The 18,384-nt window shown below is 51.6% G+C and overlaps 1 protein-coding gene across 1 annotated transcript in view; it reads right to left on the bottom strand.

The window, feature by feature from the left end:
• Window positions 1–1,081: 1,081 nt before the first annotated feature.
• The window catches only part of CALB2 (calbindin 2), a 28,870-nt gene continuing 11,567 nt past the window's right edge, over window positions 1,082–18,384 (bottom strand). Inside the window, exons 2-11 of the mRNA XM_044260382.1 lie at window positions 17,905–17,981; window positions 15,326–15,415; window positions 12,281–12,361; window positions 8,403–8,459; window positions 7,846–7,923; window positions 7,333–7,388; window positions 6,967–7,006; window positions 6,542–6,595; window positions 5,868–5,939; window positions 1,082–1,787 (exon numbers count right to left, since the gene is read on the bottom strand). Coding sequence (XP_044116317.1) covers window positions 1,671–1,787; window positions 5,868–5,939; window positions 6,542–6,595; window positions 6,967–7,006; window positions 7,333–7,388; window positions 7,846–7,923; window positions 8,403–8,459; window positions 12,281–12,361; window positions 15,326–15,415; window positions 17,905–17,981 — 722 coding nt within the window. The 3' untranslated portion in view covers window positions 1,082–1,670. The remainder of the gene's footprint in view (window positions 1,788–5,867; window positions 5,940–6,541; window positions 6,596–6,966; window positions 7,007–7,332; window positions 7,389–7,845; window positions 7,924–8,402; window positions 8,460–12,280; window positions 12,362–15,325; window positions 15,416–17,904; window positions 17,982–18,384) is intronic.

Here is an 18,384-nt window from a genome sequence, read left to right as displayed (position 1 = left end):
GAGGACATATTGAGTACGTCCTGACATCTTTGGGGGCCCCTAACGCAGGACAGTGTTGGGGTACTGGGTGGGGACGCTGGGAGGAATGGGCTCGAGGTGTGTGAGTGGAGCAGGCATGGGCAGTGGGAGCTTGCCGCCCTCGGGAACTCCCGCTCTGGCTGAGGGAGCGCCCGGAACACACACCAGGTCACATGCTCATGGTGCCATGGGGGAAAATGCTGCCTGGAGGAACTAGGGGTGATGGGGTGCAGTGGCTACAGTTTAATCAGGGTGGGCCTCACCGAGGAGGTTCTCCGTCTGAAAATAGGATCCATTGCATAGGATTCCTGCAGCATTAAATATGTCAAAATGCATCCTGTAGACCATGAATGATTGCATTAAAAAATTAGTTATTTCTGTATTCTAGGATCTCAACTCTGTGTATGCCTGGGCCAGGCTGGCCCCCTGCCATGGGGCATCTGAGGAGTGGTGGGGCTCATTACATTGCGAGGAGGAGAGGTTGGCTTTGTGGTGGTCTAGACCTCCTGGTCGGAGGTGTCCCCAGGTTGGAGGACATCACCTGGTCCCACTGTTGCCACACCCAGCCGGTGTCCCTCGTAGAGAGAACGTGGGTACAGTGTGTGGGAGTGTGCCCTGGCTCTGCCCCCACACTGGCAATGAGACGTGGGGCTCTTCCTTAACCTCTTCAATCTTGAGTTTCCTTTTCTGTGCAGTAGAGGCGGTCACAGCACCTCTCTCCAAGGAGTGGGGGATACCTCAGGTCCACCATTTAGCATAATACGGGGCACTTTGCTTTCAGGGAAGGGATCACTGCTGCCATTATCTCAGAGGTGAAGAGACAGACATGCAGCAAAGAAGGGACAGGTTGGTGAAGAGACAGGCAGGGAATGACGAGGGTCATTCCAGAGTCATTCCAGAGGGACATTTCAGCCCAGAGTCCTGGGGTCCTATGCCCCTGCTTTTTGTGGTTACTCCCCAGTTGGGTGGTCCCAATGGCTCCCCCCTCCCCACCCCATAGGACAGGCGCTTTTCTCCTCAAGAGCTGCTGCCGGCAGAGAGAAGTTGACCACTTGACTAGAACTGGGTGAGCTTCCACGCAGAACGTTTCCACTTTATTGTCTGTAAACTCTTCTTTGGTAAACAAGGAGACAAGGAACCCACAGAGCAAAGGAGCACGCTGAGTCCAGAAGACAAAGGGCCAGCACCCACGAACAGGGACTCTGAGAAGACAGCTATGCCATTAGCGAGGTGGTGGGTGGAACTAGGGAGTTTGGGTGGGTCGGTGGCACCGGGCAGAGGGGAGTGGGAGGGAAGAGTCTGCTCGGTGGGACAGAGAAGCCTGGATCATACAGCAGAGGAGCTCATGCATCACAGCGAAGAGGGGCAGGGAAGCTCCGCCCATGTCCCCGCCCACCGCCCACTAGGGTGGTGCACTTCCGTGGGCAGAGCAGCGTGCCGGTCGGGTCAGGTCCGGGGAGGCTGGAGAGGGCTCCTGGAGGCCCGTCAGCAACCCACCCTCCTCTCCTCTCCTCTCGCCTGTTCTGCAGGCTGGTGGGTGCAGGCGGCAGGGGCGGAGGAGGGGTGCTCACGATCTCGGGGGTCCGGGGAGAAGTGGCAGGGCAGCGGGGGCAGGGTTTGGGGGAGGCGGAGAAACAGCCCCCGACCCCGCTTTACATGGGGGGCTCGCTGCAGAGGACGATCTCCAGGTCCTTGCGGTAGAGCTTCCCCGCCTCAGCCAAGGACATGACACTCTTTCTGTAGTTGGTGAGCTGCTGGATATTCATTTCCTAGGAGACACACGGAGAGAGAAAGAGCCCCTCACTGGATGGCTCCAGTGGAGCGTCCTTTCTGCGCATTCACAGACACACCCACCAGAAGGCTCCTCTTCTCCCATCCCTGCAAACGTGGGCTTTGGAGGCCGAAAGCCCTGCGTTAAAGCAAGGCTGCCTTGCTTTGGGGAAAGCAGTCAACCTTTCTGAGTCTCAGCTCAGCTGCCTCATCTGTGAAATGGGTACATTACCAGCGTCTGCCTCATTGAGGTGTTAGGATGGTTAGCTGAGGGAATGAACGCAAACGACGGGCAGTGCGGCCCCTGGCACACAGCGCGCCCTCCCAAATCGGCTCGTCCCTATCTGCATGCCTTGTATCAAGTTCTCCTCTCGCTGGGGCTCTGGTACTCGCTGTGGGTCCTTTTAGGTGAGGAAGCGAGCACCAGGGAAGCTCCCTGATTTTGTCCCCCGGCCCCACGGAAAATACTTTCCCAAACCTCCCCCATTTAAACAAGGAATCCTAACTCCTGCCGCCTCCCAGCAGCAAAGCTGTCCGGCCTACTTCTTGTTCACTGGCTTCTGTGGCCATTCAGAGGCCACGAGGACAGGTGAGCCATGGACATAGGGCCACTGTCTTGTGTAAAATGGAGGCCAACATTAGAACATCAATACCTAATATGCCTTGGGTCGAATACATGCTTTACAATAACTGATTGGGGTACAGATAGCCAATAGGTCTAACATACAGCGGAACCATCACGTACACTATCTTTTTGTCTCCCTTCCTCCCTCCCCTGCCTCTTCCCTCCTCTTGTCTTGAAAATGTTGGCAGATCTTCCTTCCTCGCTCCTTCCCTTCATTTCTCCCTCCCTTCCTCTCTCTCTCATTCTTTTCCTTTTTTCACCACCCCTTCAGGCTGATGGTGTTTATCTCCATTCAGCTAATGAAAAAACGGAAGCATAAAAACTATGGTATTTGTTAAAGGACTGGACCAACTCTACAGCCACAATATCCCTGGTCTCCCGAGTCTATGTAATTCTTTGCCTGGCTCGCCTGTCCTCAGTCACCTCTTTTTTGAGTGCTCAAAGGTCAGGCCTTTACGGGGTCCCAGGACATTCCCTCATGTTACTGATTCCTGGTTCTGTGCCAGCAGCCACCCCAAAGGCACTTTGCAAGCATCGTTAGCTTTGGGGAGCATCTTCCCTAAAGGTCTGATGTCCCTGCAAATACCACCTAGTTTGTTATACTATCCACCATTCAAATTAGGAGCCAAGGGGGCGCCTGGGTGGCTCAGTGGGTTAAAACCTCTGCCTTCGGCTCAGGTCATGATACCAGGGTCCTGGGATCGAGCCCCACATCGGGCTCTCTGCTCAGCAGGGAGCCTGCTTCGTCCTCTCTCTCTGCTGCTTCTCTGCCTACTTGTGATCTCTGTCTGTTAAATAAATAAATAAACTCTTAAAAAAAAATTAGGAGCCAAGGAAGGGACTCCATATATCAACATGGAGCTGGAGAACCACCCCGCCCCCCACGCCGATTCAATGAGAGGGCTGTGCTCACTTTCTATCTAGAAGTTCTGCTTGAAGCTGAGGAAGGCTTTAGTGAGCTGCAGTGGCCCCAGGAGTGGTGAGAAATACTGAGGTTTGGGGTGCCTGGGTGGCTCAGTGGGTTAAAGCCTCTGCCTTCGGCTCAGGTCATGATCTCAGGGTCCTGGGATCCTGATCGGGCTCTCTACTTAGCAGGGAGCTTGCTTCTCCCTCTTTCTCTCTCTGCCTACCTCTCTGCCTGCTTGTGATTGCTGTCTGTCAAATAAAAAAAAAAAAAAAAAAAAAAACTTAAAAAAAAAATACTGAGGTTTGATGGCACCAGCCTGTCCCTCAGGGACCTCAAACATGAATCTGTTCAGAAACCATGTCCGAGACCTCGCTCCATCCAAATGGAATGTCACTTGCCATGTGGGTTCACAGAACACGGCCCGCTCCCCTCCCAGCACAGGTGCTGTTTCCAATCCTGTGGCTCTCTCTACTGGTTCCTGCTCTCCATCCCCAGGGGCCACATCCTGAACTTAGGGCAGGTGGAAGACTCCCAGGTAAATGACTGTATCATTGTTCTCCAACCTTCAGAGTTGCTTCCTAACCCTCAACACCTGTTTTTGTTTCTACATCTTGAGTGAACCTGTGCGGCTGTAGGATTTGTATTTTGCGGTAATTAAGAAAGAACCTAGGAGCACCTGGGCTCAGCTGGGTTAAGCATCTGCCTTCGGCTTAGGTCATGATCCTGGGGTTCTGGGATCGAGCCCAGTGTTGGGGGGGGGTCTTAGCTCAGCAGGGAGTCTGCTTCTCCTTGGCCTTCTCCCTCTCTTTGTCTCTCAAATAAATTAGTCTTAACAAAAAAAAAAGTTAGGTGAAGAGCAGAAAATTGAGGTCACTCCCAAGATTTAATGCTTGCCTTCAGGGTCGATCAACCTCAGGTGTCGAGCAGGACCACATGGAGAATAATGATGCCTCATTAATACAATTACAGTTGAAGATATTTTCCACTAGGATGCCAACATTCCTTGGACACATAAGGTTGCATAAATAATTTTCTCCTAAAGTTTGCTGCCAGGAAGGAGTCCGCTGAATTCAAACACCTAGTGAAGATATCCTTCTTCCTACGAAGCATGTGTTTACTTATAATTTATTTTCTGCCTCTTTCAGAAAGCATTTGTAGGTAACAAAAAAAAATGTAGGATGAAAGAAATGAATCATGATATTCAGGACAAAGATGAAGCGGTCAGAAAGCAAGCAAGTGGCAGGGGAGACAGATTCAGGCTGCAGTGAATTTTTTTTTCCCTGAAATTGAGCAGTAAATTTAGCTTGTTCCTGGCAGGCAAGGCGGTTAGGTAATGTGAGGAAGTATGGAGTGTTTATCATCTAATTAAAGAAAACAGCAAAACCCTTTGCTTAGAGAAAGGCATCCCAGGAGGTGAAGGAAGGTGGCTGCTAAGAGAGCCGTGGGCTCCTGGTCCCCCTGCTGCCGCCGGCCCTCCGGCCTGGGATGAGCCCGCCGCCTGGGGTCTATCCGCCTGGGGTCTATCCGCCTGGGGTCTATCCTTCAAGCGACACCACCAGGCAAAGTAATAGTTTGGTTCCCCACCTTTTGCCTTTTCTTTGAGGGGAACAAATGCTTACGTGGCTCCTCAGCCTCTTGCCCACCTCCAGACTCTGCATTTATTTATTTATTTTTCCAAGATTTTATCTATTCATTTGAGAGGGAAAGAGCACACATGCACACACGGAGTGGGGAGGGGCAGAGGGAGAAATATCTTCACCTTCACCTCCCACCGGCCCCTTCTTTCCCAAATCACTCCCCCCCTTTTTTTTTGCTAAATTTAAATTCAATGAACATCTATTATTATTGGAAGTTCCCCCAACTCTCTTTGTGGGGAAAGTCTTTTCCGATGGCGGTTAGGTTGCCAGCGTCTTATCATCGCAACACTGTAGAGGGCCAACAGGTGGGGACACCCTGAGTGTCTGGGGATGGCTGAGCAGATAGAAAGTGCTGGACACAAACCCTGGAATATTACTCGGCCTTAAAAAGGAAGGATGTCGGCACTGCCACAACATGGGTGAACCTGGAAGGCGTTCTGCTGAGGTAGGTCTGTCACAGAGACAGGACCTGGATGCCACCATTTGTAGGAGGTGCCGAAAGCAGTCAAGTTGTAGACAGGGTAGCCTGGTGGGGGTCTCGGGGCCTGAGGGCCTGGGGGCTGGGAGAGGGAGGGCTGGAGAGCTCTTGTTTGCTGGGCGCGGAGTTTGGGTTTTGCGAGAGGAAGAGCGTTCTGGACCGGGTGGTGATTACAGTGTGGGTGTCCTCAGCACTGCTGAGGGCTGCTCAGAAATGGGGAAGAAGCTTTGTGCGAAGGGGGTTTTACTACAGTTGAAAGAAACGTCAACGGAGCATCCATCCAGAAACCAAACAACAGCCCCCACACTGCCGTTGCCTACTTATGGGTGATCAGAGGAGAGCGAACGCACCCCACAGGCCTTTCCCCCTCCCTCAGAAGCCTGTCTCCTGCCCCAGGGCCCGCTCCCTCGGCCTCGGGGCTCCGCGGCTCACCTTCTTGTTCTTCTCATACAGGTCCTTCAGCAGGGCGTCCAGCTCGTTCTCGTCGATGTAGCCGCTCCCGTCCTGGCGGTGGGGAGCAGGGGCACACAGAGCTCGAGAATCAGGCCCCACCACCCTTGACCTGGCCTCCCGATTCCCCCGGCTCCTCCCAGGGAGCCCGCGGAGTCTGACCTTCCCTCTGCTCCGTGCAGAAGGCGTTCACACCCCGTGGTGTCAAAATAACACCGAACTGCTGACTTCCCCAGCCAAGGCAGGGACGGGACACCCCAGGGCAAGTGTGTGTCCTGGTGTTTTGCATTTGCATTGAAAATACAGATGAGGTTCCAGAAGCATTTAGCTAACTCCCTAAGATGTCAGGATGAACACAGGGGCTATTTAAAGCTTACCCTCCAGGCTTTGGTTATAAGGGAGACTACTGGAGTCACACAGGTGAGGCAGCAAAGGAAGGGGTGACAGCGGTAAGGGGGTCCTCTCCCTCCCAAATGCCTAGCAAAAGAGTTGGCTCCGATGCGAAATGATGAGCCGGCAACAAGGGAGCAATACTGAGCCCCTCCTTCCCCCGAAAGGACAAAGAGGAGCCAGTGGTTGGGGGCTCCCCTGCTGGCGGGGCCCCTGCTCTTCCCTCCCACACTGCTCTCTGTCTCCCACACTGCTCTCTGTCTTACCTTGTCGTAAAATGTGAAGATCGCGTTGAACTCCTCTGAGGTCAGCTTCATGCCCTGTAAGGCCCGAGGTATTAAAGAGGGAAGGAAAAGCCTGGGAGAGTGTGTGTGCGTGCACGTTGCGTGTGTGCATGCCGGTGTGTGTATGCAAATTAGTGCACCGCTTGTGTGTGCACGAGAGGGCGTGTATATCCGTGTGCACCTGCGTGCACACGTGTGAGTGAGCGCATATGTGTGTATGTGGGAGTGTGTGTACAAGGATGTGTGCATGGGTGCATGTGTGTACACGTGAGCAGACACAGGGCTGCGTGTGTGTCTGCACGTGCGTGTGCGCCCCCGTGTGCTGGGGTGCCAACAGTAGGGTGACAGCATGAAGTGCGTGGGGTTGAGGGAAGGGAGGAAGCGAAGAAAAGCAGAGGCTCTTTTACCTGAAATTTAAGCAGGAAGTTTTCCTGTACAGGCAAGAGTCTGGAAAGGAAGCGTTAGAGCAGAGCTTAGGAGACAGGGCAGAGGCTGGAACAACGGGATGGAGGGGGATGTGGAAGCTGCGCCTGTGGTTCTGGAAACTGTCTCTGAGCACGGAGGAATTAGTGGCAAGGTCTGCACGGAGGGAGGCGGACGCACTGAGGTGCTGGGACTCTCTCTAGCTTGGTCTTGAGCTTCATGACACCTGACCTGTCACGTCTTACAGTCCTCCCCCCACCCCCGACTGGTCTTCGAGCCAGGGAGGGTGGCACAGGACCGCAGGCAGAGGTCCTGGGAGAAGTGACCCTGGAGTGGGCTCGGGCACTTACCGGGACATCTCCGAGAGGCCCAGCTTGCCATCCCCGTTCAAGTCAAACATCCGTAGCTGTTGGGGACAGACAGAGGTGCCTGGGTGATTCGCTTTGACCTCTCAGGGGGGACCTTGACCCGCCATCCCCTTGCATAAGAGAGGAAGGGAGAGGGGTGGGTGTGCTCTGCCCCCTCTGAGGTCACCCAGAGGCCAGAGACCAGCAGGGTCTAAATGGGTCCCTGCTCCTCTCTCCTCTTCTTGGGGGAGGGCCCCAGGAGCTGGGCTGGCCAGCAGCAAAGGCCCACCACCCTCTCCCAGAGCTGGGGAGGTTGTCATGGAAACAGATGCTCCCGTCTCCTCCTAGCTCAGTGAGGATCTCAGACAGAGGGTGCGTGAGGCCAGGGACCAGCAACCCTTTTGCCACTGGGAGTCACTTCACCAGGGCCTGAAGACTCAGCCAGCAAAGAACCCTGGAAACCCAGAATCCCGCTGGCGTGGGGCGGGCCCCAGTCCCGTGCCTCTGCCCACTCACTATGGTTTGGGTGTATTCCTGCAGCTTGGGTTCATCATATGGCCGGTTCGCCTTCTTCAGCAGGTCAGACAGAAATCCCTAGAACACAAAAGGTCTCTTGAGAGCTCCTGACGCAGTCAGTTCCTCCTTCATTACTTGCTCCTTCAGTCAGTCAACACTGTTTTCTGAGGTCTCCCATTTGTATGGCTTACATCCCTCCTGATTCCCTAATCCCTAATGCTTGTGGGATGATCACGAAGGCCTGGATGCAACTTCAGCCCCTCGGAGAGGCTGCAGAGACTGGCTCTGGCACCTTAGGGAGCCCAGGACCCAGGGCTAAGCAGCGGCCTGGGCACCACTGGTTGCAGAGGGATGGTGGTGGGCTAGACCCACAGGTGGGGGACAGATCTGCTGGAGTTGTCTCGAAGGTGCCTGTCCCGGGCACTGATGTGCAAAGGAGTGGAGTCTGGTCAAGCTCCCTGGCCCCGTGGCTCCCTGCCTATCCTCCCTCCCTGGATACCACTCTGGCCTCAGTCCATTCTCTGTGCATACCGTACCCTCCCCAAGGCCCATCCTACCTTGAGCTCGTTGGCTTCAATGTAGCCACTTCTGTCTGTGTCATACTTCCGCCAAGCCTGCAATGGGAGCAACAGCCTATGTGCAAGGACCCGTCAATACCTCTAAGCCTCCTTCCAGTTCCCTTTAATATACCAGGTTGGGTCTTGATGTTCAAGAATATTACCCGGGGATGGGGACGTGGAGATGGTCTAGCCCAGTCCCTTCCGTGTCACAGATGAAGAAATGGGGGAAGTGTCTTGGCCAAGGTCACACAGAGAAGGGAAAAAAAAAAAAAAATCCCTGAGACGATATCTACCTACTCTTAACTGGCTGGGGTCTCTTTTTTGGATCATTTTGTAACTACGGTTATGGTTTTCTTTTCTTTTTTTGGACAGGGTTATGGTTTTCTAAGGTGCTAACCAAGCAACTTCTAGCACTAGGATCTGGTAGATCCAATTTTTGCTGTGGGTATACAGCATGTTCTGCTCTGGAAGCTTATGATTGTCTGGGTGGGGCCTGGGCCAAGGGTGAGAATCTTCTGGAAGGGTCAGATACAGTCACTGTACTCCCTCCTCCATCACCATGGTGCACAAGGCATCCACAGCTGAAGGGGAACAGAAGTGGTATGCTGTCAGCCCATTTAGACTGTCCCAAGGCTACTCCCCATCTGTGTGATAAAAAGCATTTCTTTCTCTGTTTTTTTTTTAAGGAAACCACCCCTCTCCCTGATCAATCCAGAGGGCCCCACTTCCCCAAATCTTTGATCTAAGTTGGTGCCTGAATATATTCCTTCTATTTTCTTTCAAGGTTTCTTCCCTTGACTTTTTCTCTCTTCTCCCTCACCTCCAAAGTGCACACCCCACACCGGTGACACCAGGTTTACTAAGAATCAGCAGGTACTAATTATTTTGCCAAATTTGGATCCCCTGTATCCACTCCCTTCTCTATGTCATGTCTCCCTTTTATTGTCCAGAGGGTGAGTTTCCAGATAACCCAAGACCTTTCTTCCATACCAGCAAACAAGGCTGTGTAATTCTCATGGGATGGCAGTGACTCAGGGAATTTGGTAGTATTTTTTTTTTTTTTGGAACCTGATTGCTTAAAAAGTTATGAGACATGAGCAAATCCCAGCAAAAATGTAAACTTATGCCACGGACAACTTGGATAGATGGTATTTGATCAGGGAATTGTCTTTTCTCTGGGGAGGAAAAATGCTTTGGTTCCATTCAAATATTCCTTCCTGTGCCCAGAAAGCCTGCCCTTGAGAAAGAACCAGTAAGAGCAGGTTTATAAATATGATGTCACCAACCACCTGCATGTACCCAGTGCCTTAGAGTTTAGCTTATCGGAGTCTTGACTGAGAAAATAGGCAGATAGCCCCTAAAAGTTGGGGCTAAAGCTGCCTAAAAGGAGGGTAACCTGGGGGTGCCTGGGTGGCTCAGTCGGTCGAGCCCCACATCAGGCTCCTTGCTCAGCAGGAAGCCTACTTCTCCCTCTCCCTCTGCCCCTCCCCTGCCCTCTCTCTCTCTCTGACAAATGAATAGAATCTTGGAAAAAAAAAAAAAAAGGAGGGTAACCTGAAGGCACCCCAGTCCTCACTCAGAGCAAAGCATCGCTTTGATTTTTTTTTTTTTTTTTTTTTTTGCCGGGGGTGGGGTGGGGGTGGTGGGGGGTGGGGGTGGTGGAGGGGGCGGAGATCCTCAGCGGCTCTGACCTCCCTCCCCCCTGGCCCCGCCTCCCCCACCTCCTCCCCAGGCTCTCCCCGTTCACTTCTCTTCCCGCCAGTGCTTTGTGCTCGTCCATCAGTGGGTCATTCTCTTCCCATTCAAGGAAAAGAGTTCAAGGGACCTGGGCTTTGTGAAATGTCAAAGAAATCCTGAGGCATCACTAAAATTAGAAATTACAATGTTGTGCTTAGCAGCGGGACAGAGCTCTCTGCCCGCGCTAGCCTTTCAAGGCGGCACAGGGACCAATTCCTGTTTCCAGCTGATGAAAATGGAAGAAGCGGCCAAGCCCGGGGGGGGGGGGGGGGGGGGGGGGGGGTGGGGGGGGGGTGGGTGTGTGCTGCGGGATGGTGGGGTCCCCTGGAAACTCGGCTGCGGGGGTTGTCTCAGCTATACCGGGGATTAAAGGATGGAGACAGATAAGAATATGGAATCATATCAACGACACAGAGATAAACCACTAATGACTTTGAGAGAGAGAGGGACACAGAGAGAGAAAGGTCTTTTTTCCAGCTCCCCTCACCCCCGCAAACTATTCATCATCCCCATTTTCCAGATCAGAGATGGAAGAGATACCGATTTTTGGCTGCCTCCCTCCCCATCAGGGAAGGAACCATCAGGCATAAGGCTCTCTTTTCTACAGACAGAAAAATGGACTCTCACAAAAGCAGCGCTCTGGCAAGGAGATGCAGACTTTCCACCCCCCCAGAAGACAGGCAAGAGAAGGACTAAGAACAGAATCCAGAATGTCAATGACTAGCTTACAGAATCTGGCCATCTTGAAAAGCCTGGAGAAAATCCGTTAAGGCACCATAAAATTAAATCCATATCTGAGGCTTAGGCAAGCTGCCACTTAAAAAATGACTTTTCTGCCCTGAGAATTGGTTCTTTCTAACCAATTTTCTACCCATGTGGGGAACTCCATGCCGTGTGGGTTTCTGGGCTAACTCTCCATTAGTTTTAGGCAGTAAATCACGGAGAGGGGATTACCGGTGTCTGGACATGGATTTAACACGAGGAATGGCAATGTCAAGTTGAAGGCCAGTCATTCTCCTAGCAGGCAGTGTGTGTGGGGTATCGGTTAAGTTTCCCTCTGGGGGACATATATCTTAAACAGCTAGGGTGCAGAGTCCAGAAAAATACCAAGAAATAATCAGCAGTTTGCCTGGTATCAGGATTAGTCATGTATTTGGTTGAATCATGGAATTTCCAATTTTTATAAATCAAAAACGGTCAAATATCAGCGGTTTTACATGGCTGCATCTATCTGTTCAATATTACTAAAAAAAAAATTGAGTTTGAGTGGTCTACTTCACTTGAGGATTTCAGAGTTTCTTTTGCAAAGATCTCTTTTAGGCGGGGGGGGGGGAATGGGCACTGATGTGTAGACCACAGTCAAGAATCAGAACTGGAAGGGGTGCCTGGGTGGCTCAGTGGCTTAGAGCCTCTGCCTTCGGCTTAGGTCATGATCCCAGAGTCCTGGAATCAAGTCCTGAGTAGGGCTCTCTGCTCACCGGGGAGCCTGCTTCCTCCTCTCTCTCTGTCTGCCTCTCTGCCTACTTGTGATCCCTGTCTGTCAAATAAATAAATAAAACCTTAAAAAAAAAAAAAAAGAATCAGAACTGGAAGATGCTGCAAACTGAAATTCCGCCCCTCCCCCAGGCTTTTCCAGCTTTGGGATGGCACAGAAATGTATGCTCCCCACTCATGCTCCTTGGAACCCTGACCTCAAGGGACACCAGTGTTATTGAGAACACAGTGCGTGAGCTCTGGAAGCCAAAGGACGTGAAACAGGTCTCTTCACTGCAAGATTTCTGAGATACGGCAAGATGCAAATGTCTATGGACCAGTTCCCAAAGGGGAGATAAGCGTGTATCTGGCATTTTCCACATGTACGTCCCCACACTTACTTCTCACTGTATTCTGCACGCTTTGATGTGCACATATTATATGGGGATCTTGCTGAAAGGCAGATTCTGAGTCAGTGGGTCAGGGACTCTGTGTTTCTCACACGCACTCAGGTGATGGTGATGCAGACGGCGCTGGTCCAGGGACCACACTCTGAGTCATGGAGCTCTTAGGGGTTTAGCATCGCCCCCGGGGGGGGGACCACTTCCAGGCACTGGGGTGGGCCTGGCCCTGAACATGGGAGAAAGGCAGAGCCTTGGCCTCACCTCCATAAACTCGGTGCTGGAGCCCACGTGCTGCCGAAAGCACAAAAGAAAGTTCTCTTCCGTCGGCAGGATCTGTGCCAGCTGCGGGGGGCCAGAGAGCAACACAGAGACACAGACATGTTACCGGAGGGCCCTGCCAGGAGCGGAGCCCACTTTGCCAGAAGGTGGTGAATGGCCAGTGGCAAGGCAGTGTGGGACCCGCATTTTGCTCTTCTTCCTGAGAACAGCCCCTCAAAAGGGAAGAAGGATGTTCTGAGGAGTGCATCCCCCCCACCACAGCTAGAGGGACAGATAGTGGAGCCCCTTTAAAAATTAGTGTCTAGTCTCCCAAAGAATACTTGATAGATGATTCCAGTGATATAAAATTCTAAAGAAGGCAAACAAATCTGAGATGAGTGGTGGCCTGGGATTTTTTTTTAATATTTTACCAAAATTTATGATTTTTAAAAAAATTTTAAAATTTTAAAAATAAATATATAATGTATTATTAGCCCCAGGGATATAGGTCTGTGAATCGCCAGGTTTACACACTTCACAGCACTCACCATGTCATATACCCTCCCCAATGTCCATAACCCCACCGCCCTCTCCCTACCCCCCCCCGTCACTCTCAGTTTGTTTTGTGACAGTAAGAGTCTCTTATGGTTTGTCTCCCTCCCCATCCCATCTTGTTTCATTTATTCTTTTCCTACCCCCCTCACCTTCCGATATGAGTTGCATCTCCACTTCCTCATATCAGGGAGATCATATGATAGTTGCTTTCCTCTGATTGACTTATTTCGCTAAGCATAATACCCTCTAGTTCCATCCACGTGGTTGCAAATTGGCCTGGGATTTTTAAGGGCAATAGCAATGCTCTATCTTGATCGCGGTGGTAATTACAAGGCTGTGCACACCGTCTAAGCTCCCAGAACTCGGCTCTCCCAATCAGTGCAGCTTATTGTATATAAATTATACCTCAACAAATCTGATTTTCAGAAAATGCAAAAATACCCTTGTTCAGCCCCCCTTATTTTGCTCCCAGCTTCTTTGGGTCACAGGCGAATCCTGATTGGTCTGAGTCAGGTAAATGGGCTAATTCCCTTGCCAGGGACTGGCTTATGAACAGGCATGTGACCCAGTTCTGGCCAATGGGATGTGAAGGGAGGTCTGCTAAAAGTACTCCTGGCAAAGCTTTCCTCGCTCCCAGGAGGAGCCAAATGGGACGGATCCTTTCTGCATCCCGACGTGGGTGCTTGCAGATGGGGTGGCTGGAGCAGCAGGCCAGCCTGAAGATGAAGGTATTTTGGGGGGCAGAGAAGTGCAGAGAAGCAGAGCTGGGGACCTGGCCTCCTTCATCTAGAGCCATTCCTTCTCGTGGCACTTGTCTCACTAGGAGCCTCTCATGGTTTAAGCCAGGAGTAGGTAAACAATGGCCCGTGAGCCAAATCTGGCCCATTGCCTGTTTCTACAAATAAACTTGTCTTGGAACATGGCCATGCCCATTCATTTACATACTGTCTATGTCTGCTTTTCTGCCACAGTGGCAGAGTTGGAAGAATTGTGGCAGAAACTATGTGGTCTAAAAATCCTAAAACATGTACCATAATCTGGATCTTTCCAGAAAAAAGTCTGGTGACCCCCCGGTTTAAGCCCATTTGAGTCAGGATTCTCTGAGACTTGCGGCTTAGACATCTATGCTCTTGGTGCCCTTCCCAGACCCCCCTTAGCTAGGCTGGTGGGCCACCCCTCATGCCGTGAAGGACACCTGCTAATGGCTCAGAGCTGCTCCCTGCATCAGAGCTGCCCTCCAACAAACCACCACTGCCTCAGGCACCCACCTCCACTTTCCCCGACCTGGAGGGGGCAGCCTGTATTCAACGATTGACTGAACTGGGGGTACGAAGGACCACCCCATCCCTTGCCCCAGGATGAGACCACCTCGGGTGCGGTCCTCATTCCAGAGGTCCCGGTGAGATCGGGTCAAGACCCAGCTCCGTCGGACACCATGTCCTTCCTTAGCTCCTTCCTCTGCCTGTTCCTGCTACGTTCTTCCCTTCTTTCGAGAGTTCTCTCTCAATAAATCCCCTCCACTTGAGTCCTTTCTCAGTCTCTGCTTCCGGGGCACGGACTAAGGCAGCATCCCACCCAATCCACCCTGGGAGGAACTATGCCCTCATTCCTGTGCTGCCGTCATTGTTCCCGAGCCTTAGACCACACATCACAAACGGATCGCGAGCGGCACGCGCACGCGCACGTACCGTGTACGTAGGAATGTATGTGTGTATATGTGTGGATTCGTAAGTTGTTTAATTAGACAAGGAAGCCATTAAACTGAGATGACCTTACTGCCTTAGTAGCCTATGTGAGCAAACCCAAATGGAAACCAGTCACAGCAGCCCAGGAGGGGTTCCCGAATAATGCAACCACTTAAGCGATAGCCAATCAAAGACCTTCCTTGCTCTGCTCCCACTTCTTCTCTATAAGATTTTTTCCCTGGCTACTGTTGGTGGGAGTGTTCCTGATCACTTGTGGTTTGGCACTGCCCCATTTGAATGCACTTTTGCCCAAATACACTCTTAAAATTTTTAATATGCCTCGATTTGTTTTAGCAATCTGTATTTAGGCAAATGTATGTGTGTGTATATAATATATAAATAATATGTGTTACATATGTAAATTATGTGTTTACAAATTAATTAAGTAATTAAAACTATTGCCTTGGGATGCCATTTGGCGGGGCATGAACTCTCTTGTTCTCCAACGGTCCTGCTCCTTCCTCTCTCAAGCTGGGCTCCTCACCCATTCGGCGTAGCTGCTGGGACCGTGAGAGCGCGTAAGGGCTCCCTCCCTGTCTTAGGCCACTGTTTGTTGCTTCTTTCCTTGTGAGGCTCAGAAAAATCCTGCCTGTTCTTGTTGATCAGCCTAAGTGCTGGAGGTGGGGTGGGGGCTTCCAGACCATCCCCTACCCCCTTTTAGAGGCCTAGAAGGACACTTGTGCTTGGCAGAGTGGAGGTGACAGGAACCCCTCTCCCCCATAGCTCTTAGCCAGGATGTAGGACTCACCTCTGCCATCTCGATTTTGCCGTCGGAGTTCTTGTCATACTTCTGCATGAACTCCTTCATCTTCTCCCCAAAGTTGTCACTCTTTGACATCTGGGGAAAAACAAAGGGGTGGGGGCTGACTGTGCTGCCGGGCCCCACGGGAACCACAGATCTCTCACCTGCTTGGTGTGGCAGTGGCATGGAGCGTTCTATGCCCCAGATCTGCAGGCCCAGAACCGGGCCGGGCCGACGCTCTGACTGGTCAGGGCCCCACTCCTTCCCAAGGATCTTCTTCTCAAGATCCCTCCAAGTCCAAGCGATCTCTCCTCTGAGGCTTGGTCACATGGGGACATACACCCCCATCCCATGTAATTTATGCAATCAAACATGCCCCTCTGCCTTTGAGATGGGATTAAACCACAGCTTTGTCAGAAGGGCGAGGACTTATTCCCATCACTCAGACTGAGGCCCCAACATTTCACCAAGGCAGCTTCTCATACAAGCCAACTTATTCCAGGAGGAAACTAGCACTACCTGAGAGCAAGGTAAATCATGCATTTTCTTCTGTCAGGTCTAAAGGGAATTTACGGTATTTTTCACTCTGATTTTAAGCCAGGAGGAAGGTGAGGAGAAAGTCTGCATAGAGCTGAGGGGTAATTTCAATCATCTGTGCGATTATTGTGACTACTCCCAAGGCAGAGAACTTCAAAAGCTCCTTTGGCCCATCACTGCCCACTGTAAATCTAAGGCTCTCTGAAATTCTCCAATCTTAGCCTGTTTTGGGTGCTGCTGAATAGTTCCGTGTATGAACACGTTCTTCCTTAACCTTCACCGATGGGCAGTCTGCTTGTACAGCTGATGGCGCCTCTTGCCTTCTCTGATGACTTGGGCGCTTCCTCAGATCGGGCCCCGGAGAATTCTACCCATTCTTCAGATTAGAGTCTGTTCTTTCTACCTGGGAAGCGGTTTTAATTTGCCAGGATTTATTCATCAGTATTTCCTGCCTTATATGTTCGAGTGTGCGCGGGATGCTCCTAGGCCTGGATCCCAGATGGGGTGAGCTGATTGAATTTTCACAGCAGCCCCAGTGGGGTGAGTGGTCTGTCCGTTCTACACACCGGTGCATGCTGGGGTGCCGTGTCTTCTCCCGAGGTCACCAACCGGTGTAGCTAGAATTGGAACTTGAGGCTCCTGCTTCCAAGGCTACTATCCCTTCTGCCCAGCTGCTCTGAACACCAGTCACGGATGCTGTCAGTTGAGATGTTGTTGACAGACTTGAGAATCACCCCTGAAGCCATCTGAGATGGGGAGTGACTGAGATTTCACTGATCCCAGAATCAGTTTTCATGCCTGGGATTTCTAGGATGCAGGCTTCATTATCCTAGTAATGAGGGGTGATGGGGGAACAGTTGATAAACAAACCCATGAATCAAGGCCATCGCTGAAGCCCATGGCTGGCCCTCCTTCTCGCTGGGGCGCTCTGCCGGGCTCTGGACCAGGAGCTCACTGGCGGATTTGCTGCTTGTCTCCCAGACTGCCCCATGGAGACTTGCTAAGAGGCAGGGGATTGGCCAACAGACACACATAGCAGGAGAGAGTGGGGAGACCCCCAAGGGACCAGCGGGAGCTGGGGGAGGTGATGGGTCTGACTGTGTATATCTGAGAACCAGACGCGGGGATTGCAATAAACTAGGTCCAATTACCTCAGCTTTTCGGTATTTCAGACAGTCCTCCCAAGGCTTTTGTGAATTTAATAGTGTAAGCTTGTGACTACAGGCCCCACAGTGACCCTGCCGGGAAGGGGTGGGACGTGATTTGGAGTCGCTTCAGGCAGGCTAAGAAAGGCAGACTGACACCACCACGAATGAGGCCAGGCCGTACTCTCTGGTTCAGATGCTGGTTTGGAGCAACCAAGTTTCCCTCTAGGTCCTTGCTGAGGATTCCAGAACTCTGTTGGTCTAGAACAGTGGTTCTCGGGTGAGGATTATTCTGTGGCTCCCACAGGGAACCTTTGGTAATTTCTCGAGACATTTTTGATTGCTACAACTGGAAGAGGATGTTGCTGACATCTCATGGGGAGAACCAGTGACGGTGCTATATATCCTACAATCACAGGACACCCCCCCACCTCCCCACGACCAAGAATTATCCAGCCCTGTCCATTGAGCCGAGGCTGAGAAACTCTGGTCTCGAATAAAGACACTTGAAACCCCTGAAGCATCCAATGGAGTCATGACCCCCCTGAGAATCTTAGATAGGCTCTGGACTATTTTTATTTTCCTTAGGAAAATAAAAGGGTTTTATACACATATACATAGACACAAACTTTGCAGTTTTGGGGGGTTCAGTAACCCCCTGGTACCCATTCACGAACACCCCTCAATCCCAGACACCCAAAGGTATTGCAGGAAGGTTCTCTTTTTAAGGGATTATTCCAATTAAAAAAAAAATTCTTACAAATGAAAGAAAAACTTGGAAGGTCAAGACCAGAGATGTCAGGCTGGCTTAGGAGACGCAGAATTTGAGACAGACAATGCTGACCGAAGCCACGATCAGGATGATAGAAAAAATCAAACAGTTCGACAAAGTACTGGGCTTACCATGCCAGAGCCTTTTCTTGCTTTCTCCAGCTCCTGGAAAAAGTTTTCTAGCTCTTTACCTTCAATATACCCATTTCCTGTGAAGAAAGCAAAGAAAAAGAAAAAAGCAGTTGACCTAGGAGCTGAATAGTAGGACTGATGGGGTGGGTTGAGGGGTGGGGAAGTCAGGGGCTTCAGGGAGAACTTCTTGGTCAACAAGCAGGTGTGTCTGGGTTTGCCTCCGACCGTGCAGCGTGAGGGACGTGGGTCCTGCCCCCAGGGTGTTTCCAGCTGTACAGCTGCAAGATCAGTAACTGCGGGCTTTTGGGGTATACATTCAGTAGAGGGGAGAACACTGGCAGGGACCAGGATCCGGGCCAAGCTGGTAGAAGTGGGCGGAACGGTCCGCAGCTGGCTGGGTGAGCCCAGGATCCAGAATTTAACGGGATGATGGTGGAGTGGGGGGGGGGGACACAAGGTCATCAGCATCCCAGCTAGTCA

The sequence above is a fragment of the Neovison vison genome, chromosome 7, assembly GCF_020171115.1.
Source record: "Neovison vison isolate M4711 chromosome 7, ASM_NN_V1, whole genome shotgun sequence".
Classification (NCBI taxonomy): domain Eukaryota; kingdom Metazoa; phylum Chordata; class Mammalia; order Carnivora; family Mustelidae; genus Neogale; species Neogale vison.
Note: the sequence above shows the minus strand (reverse complement) of the source record. Positions and strands in the feature narration are given on the sequence as shown.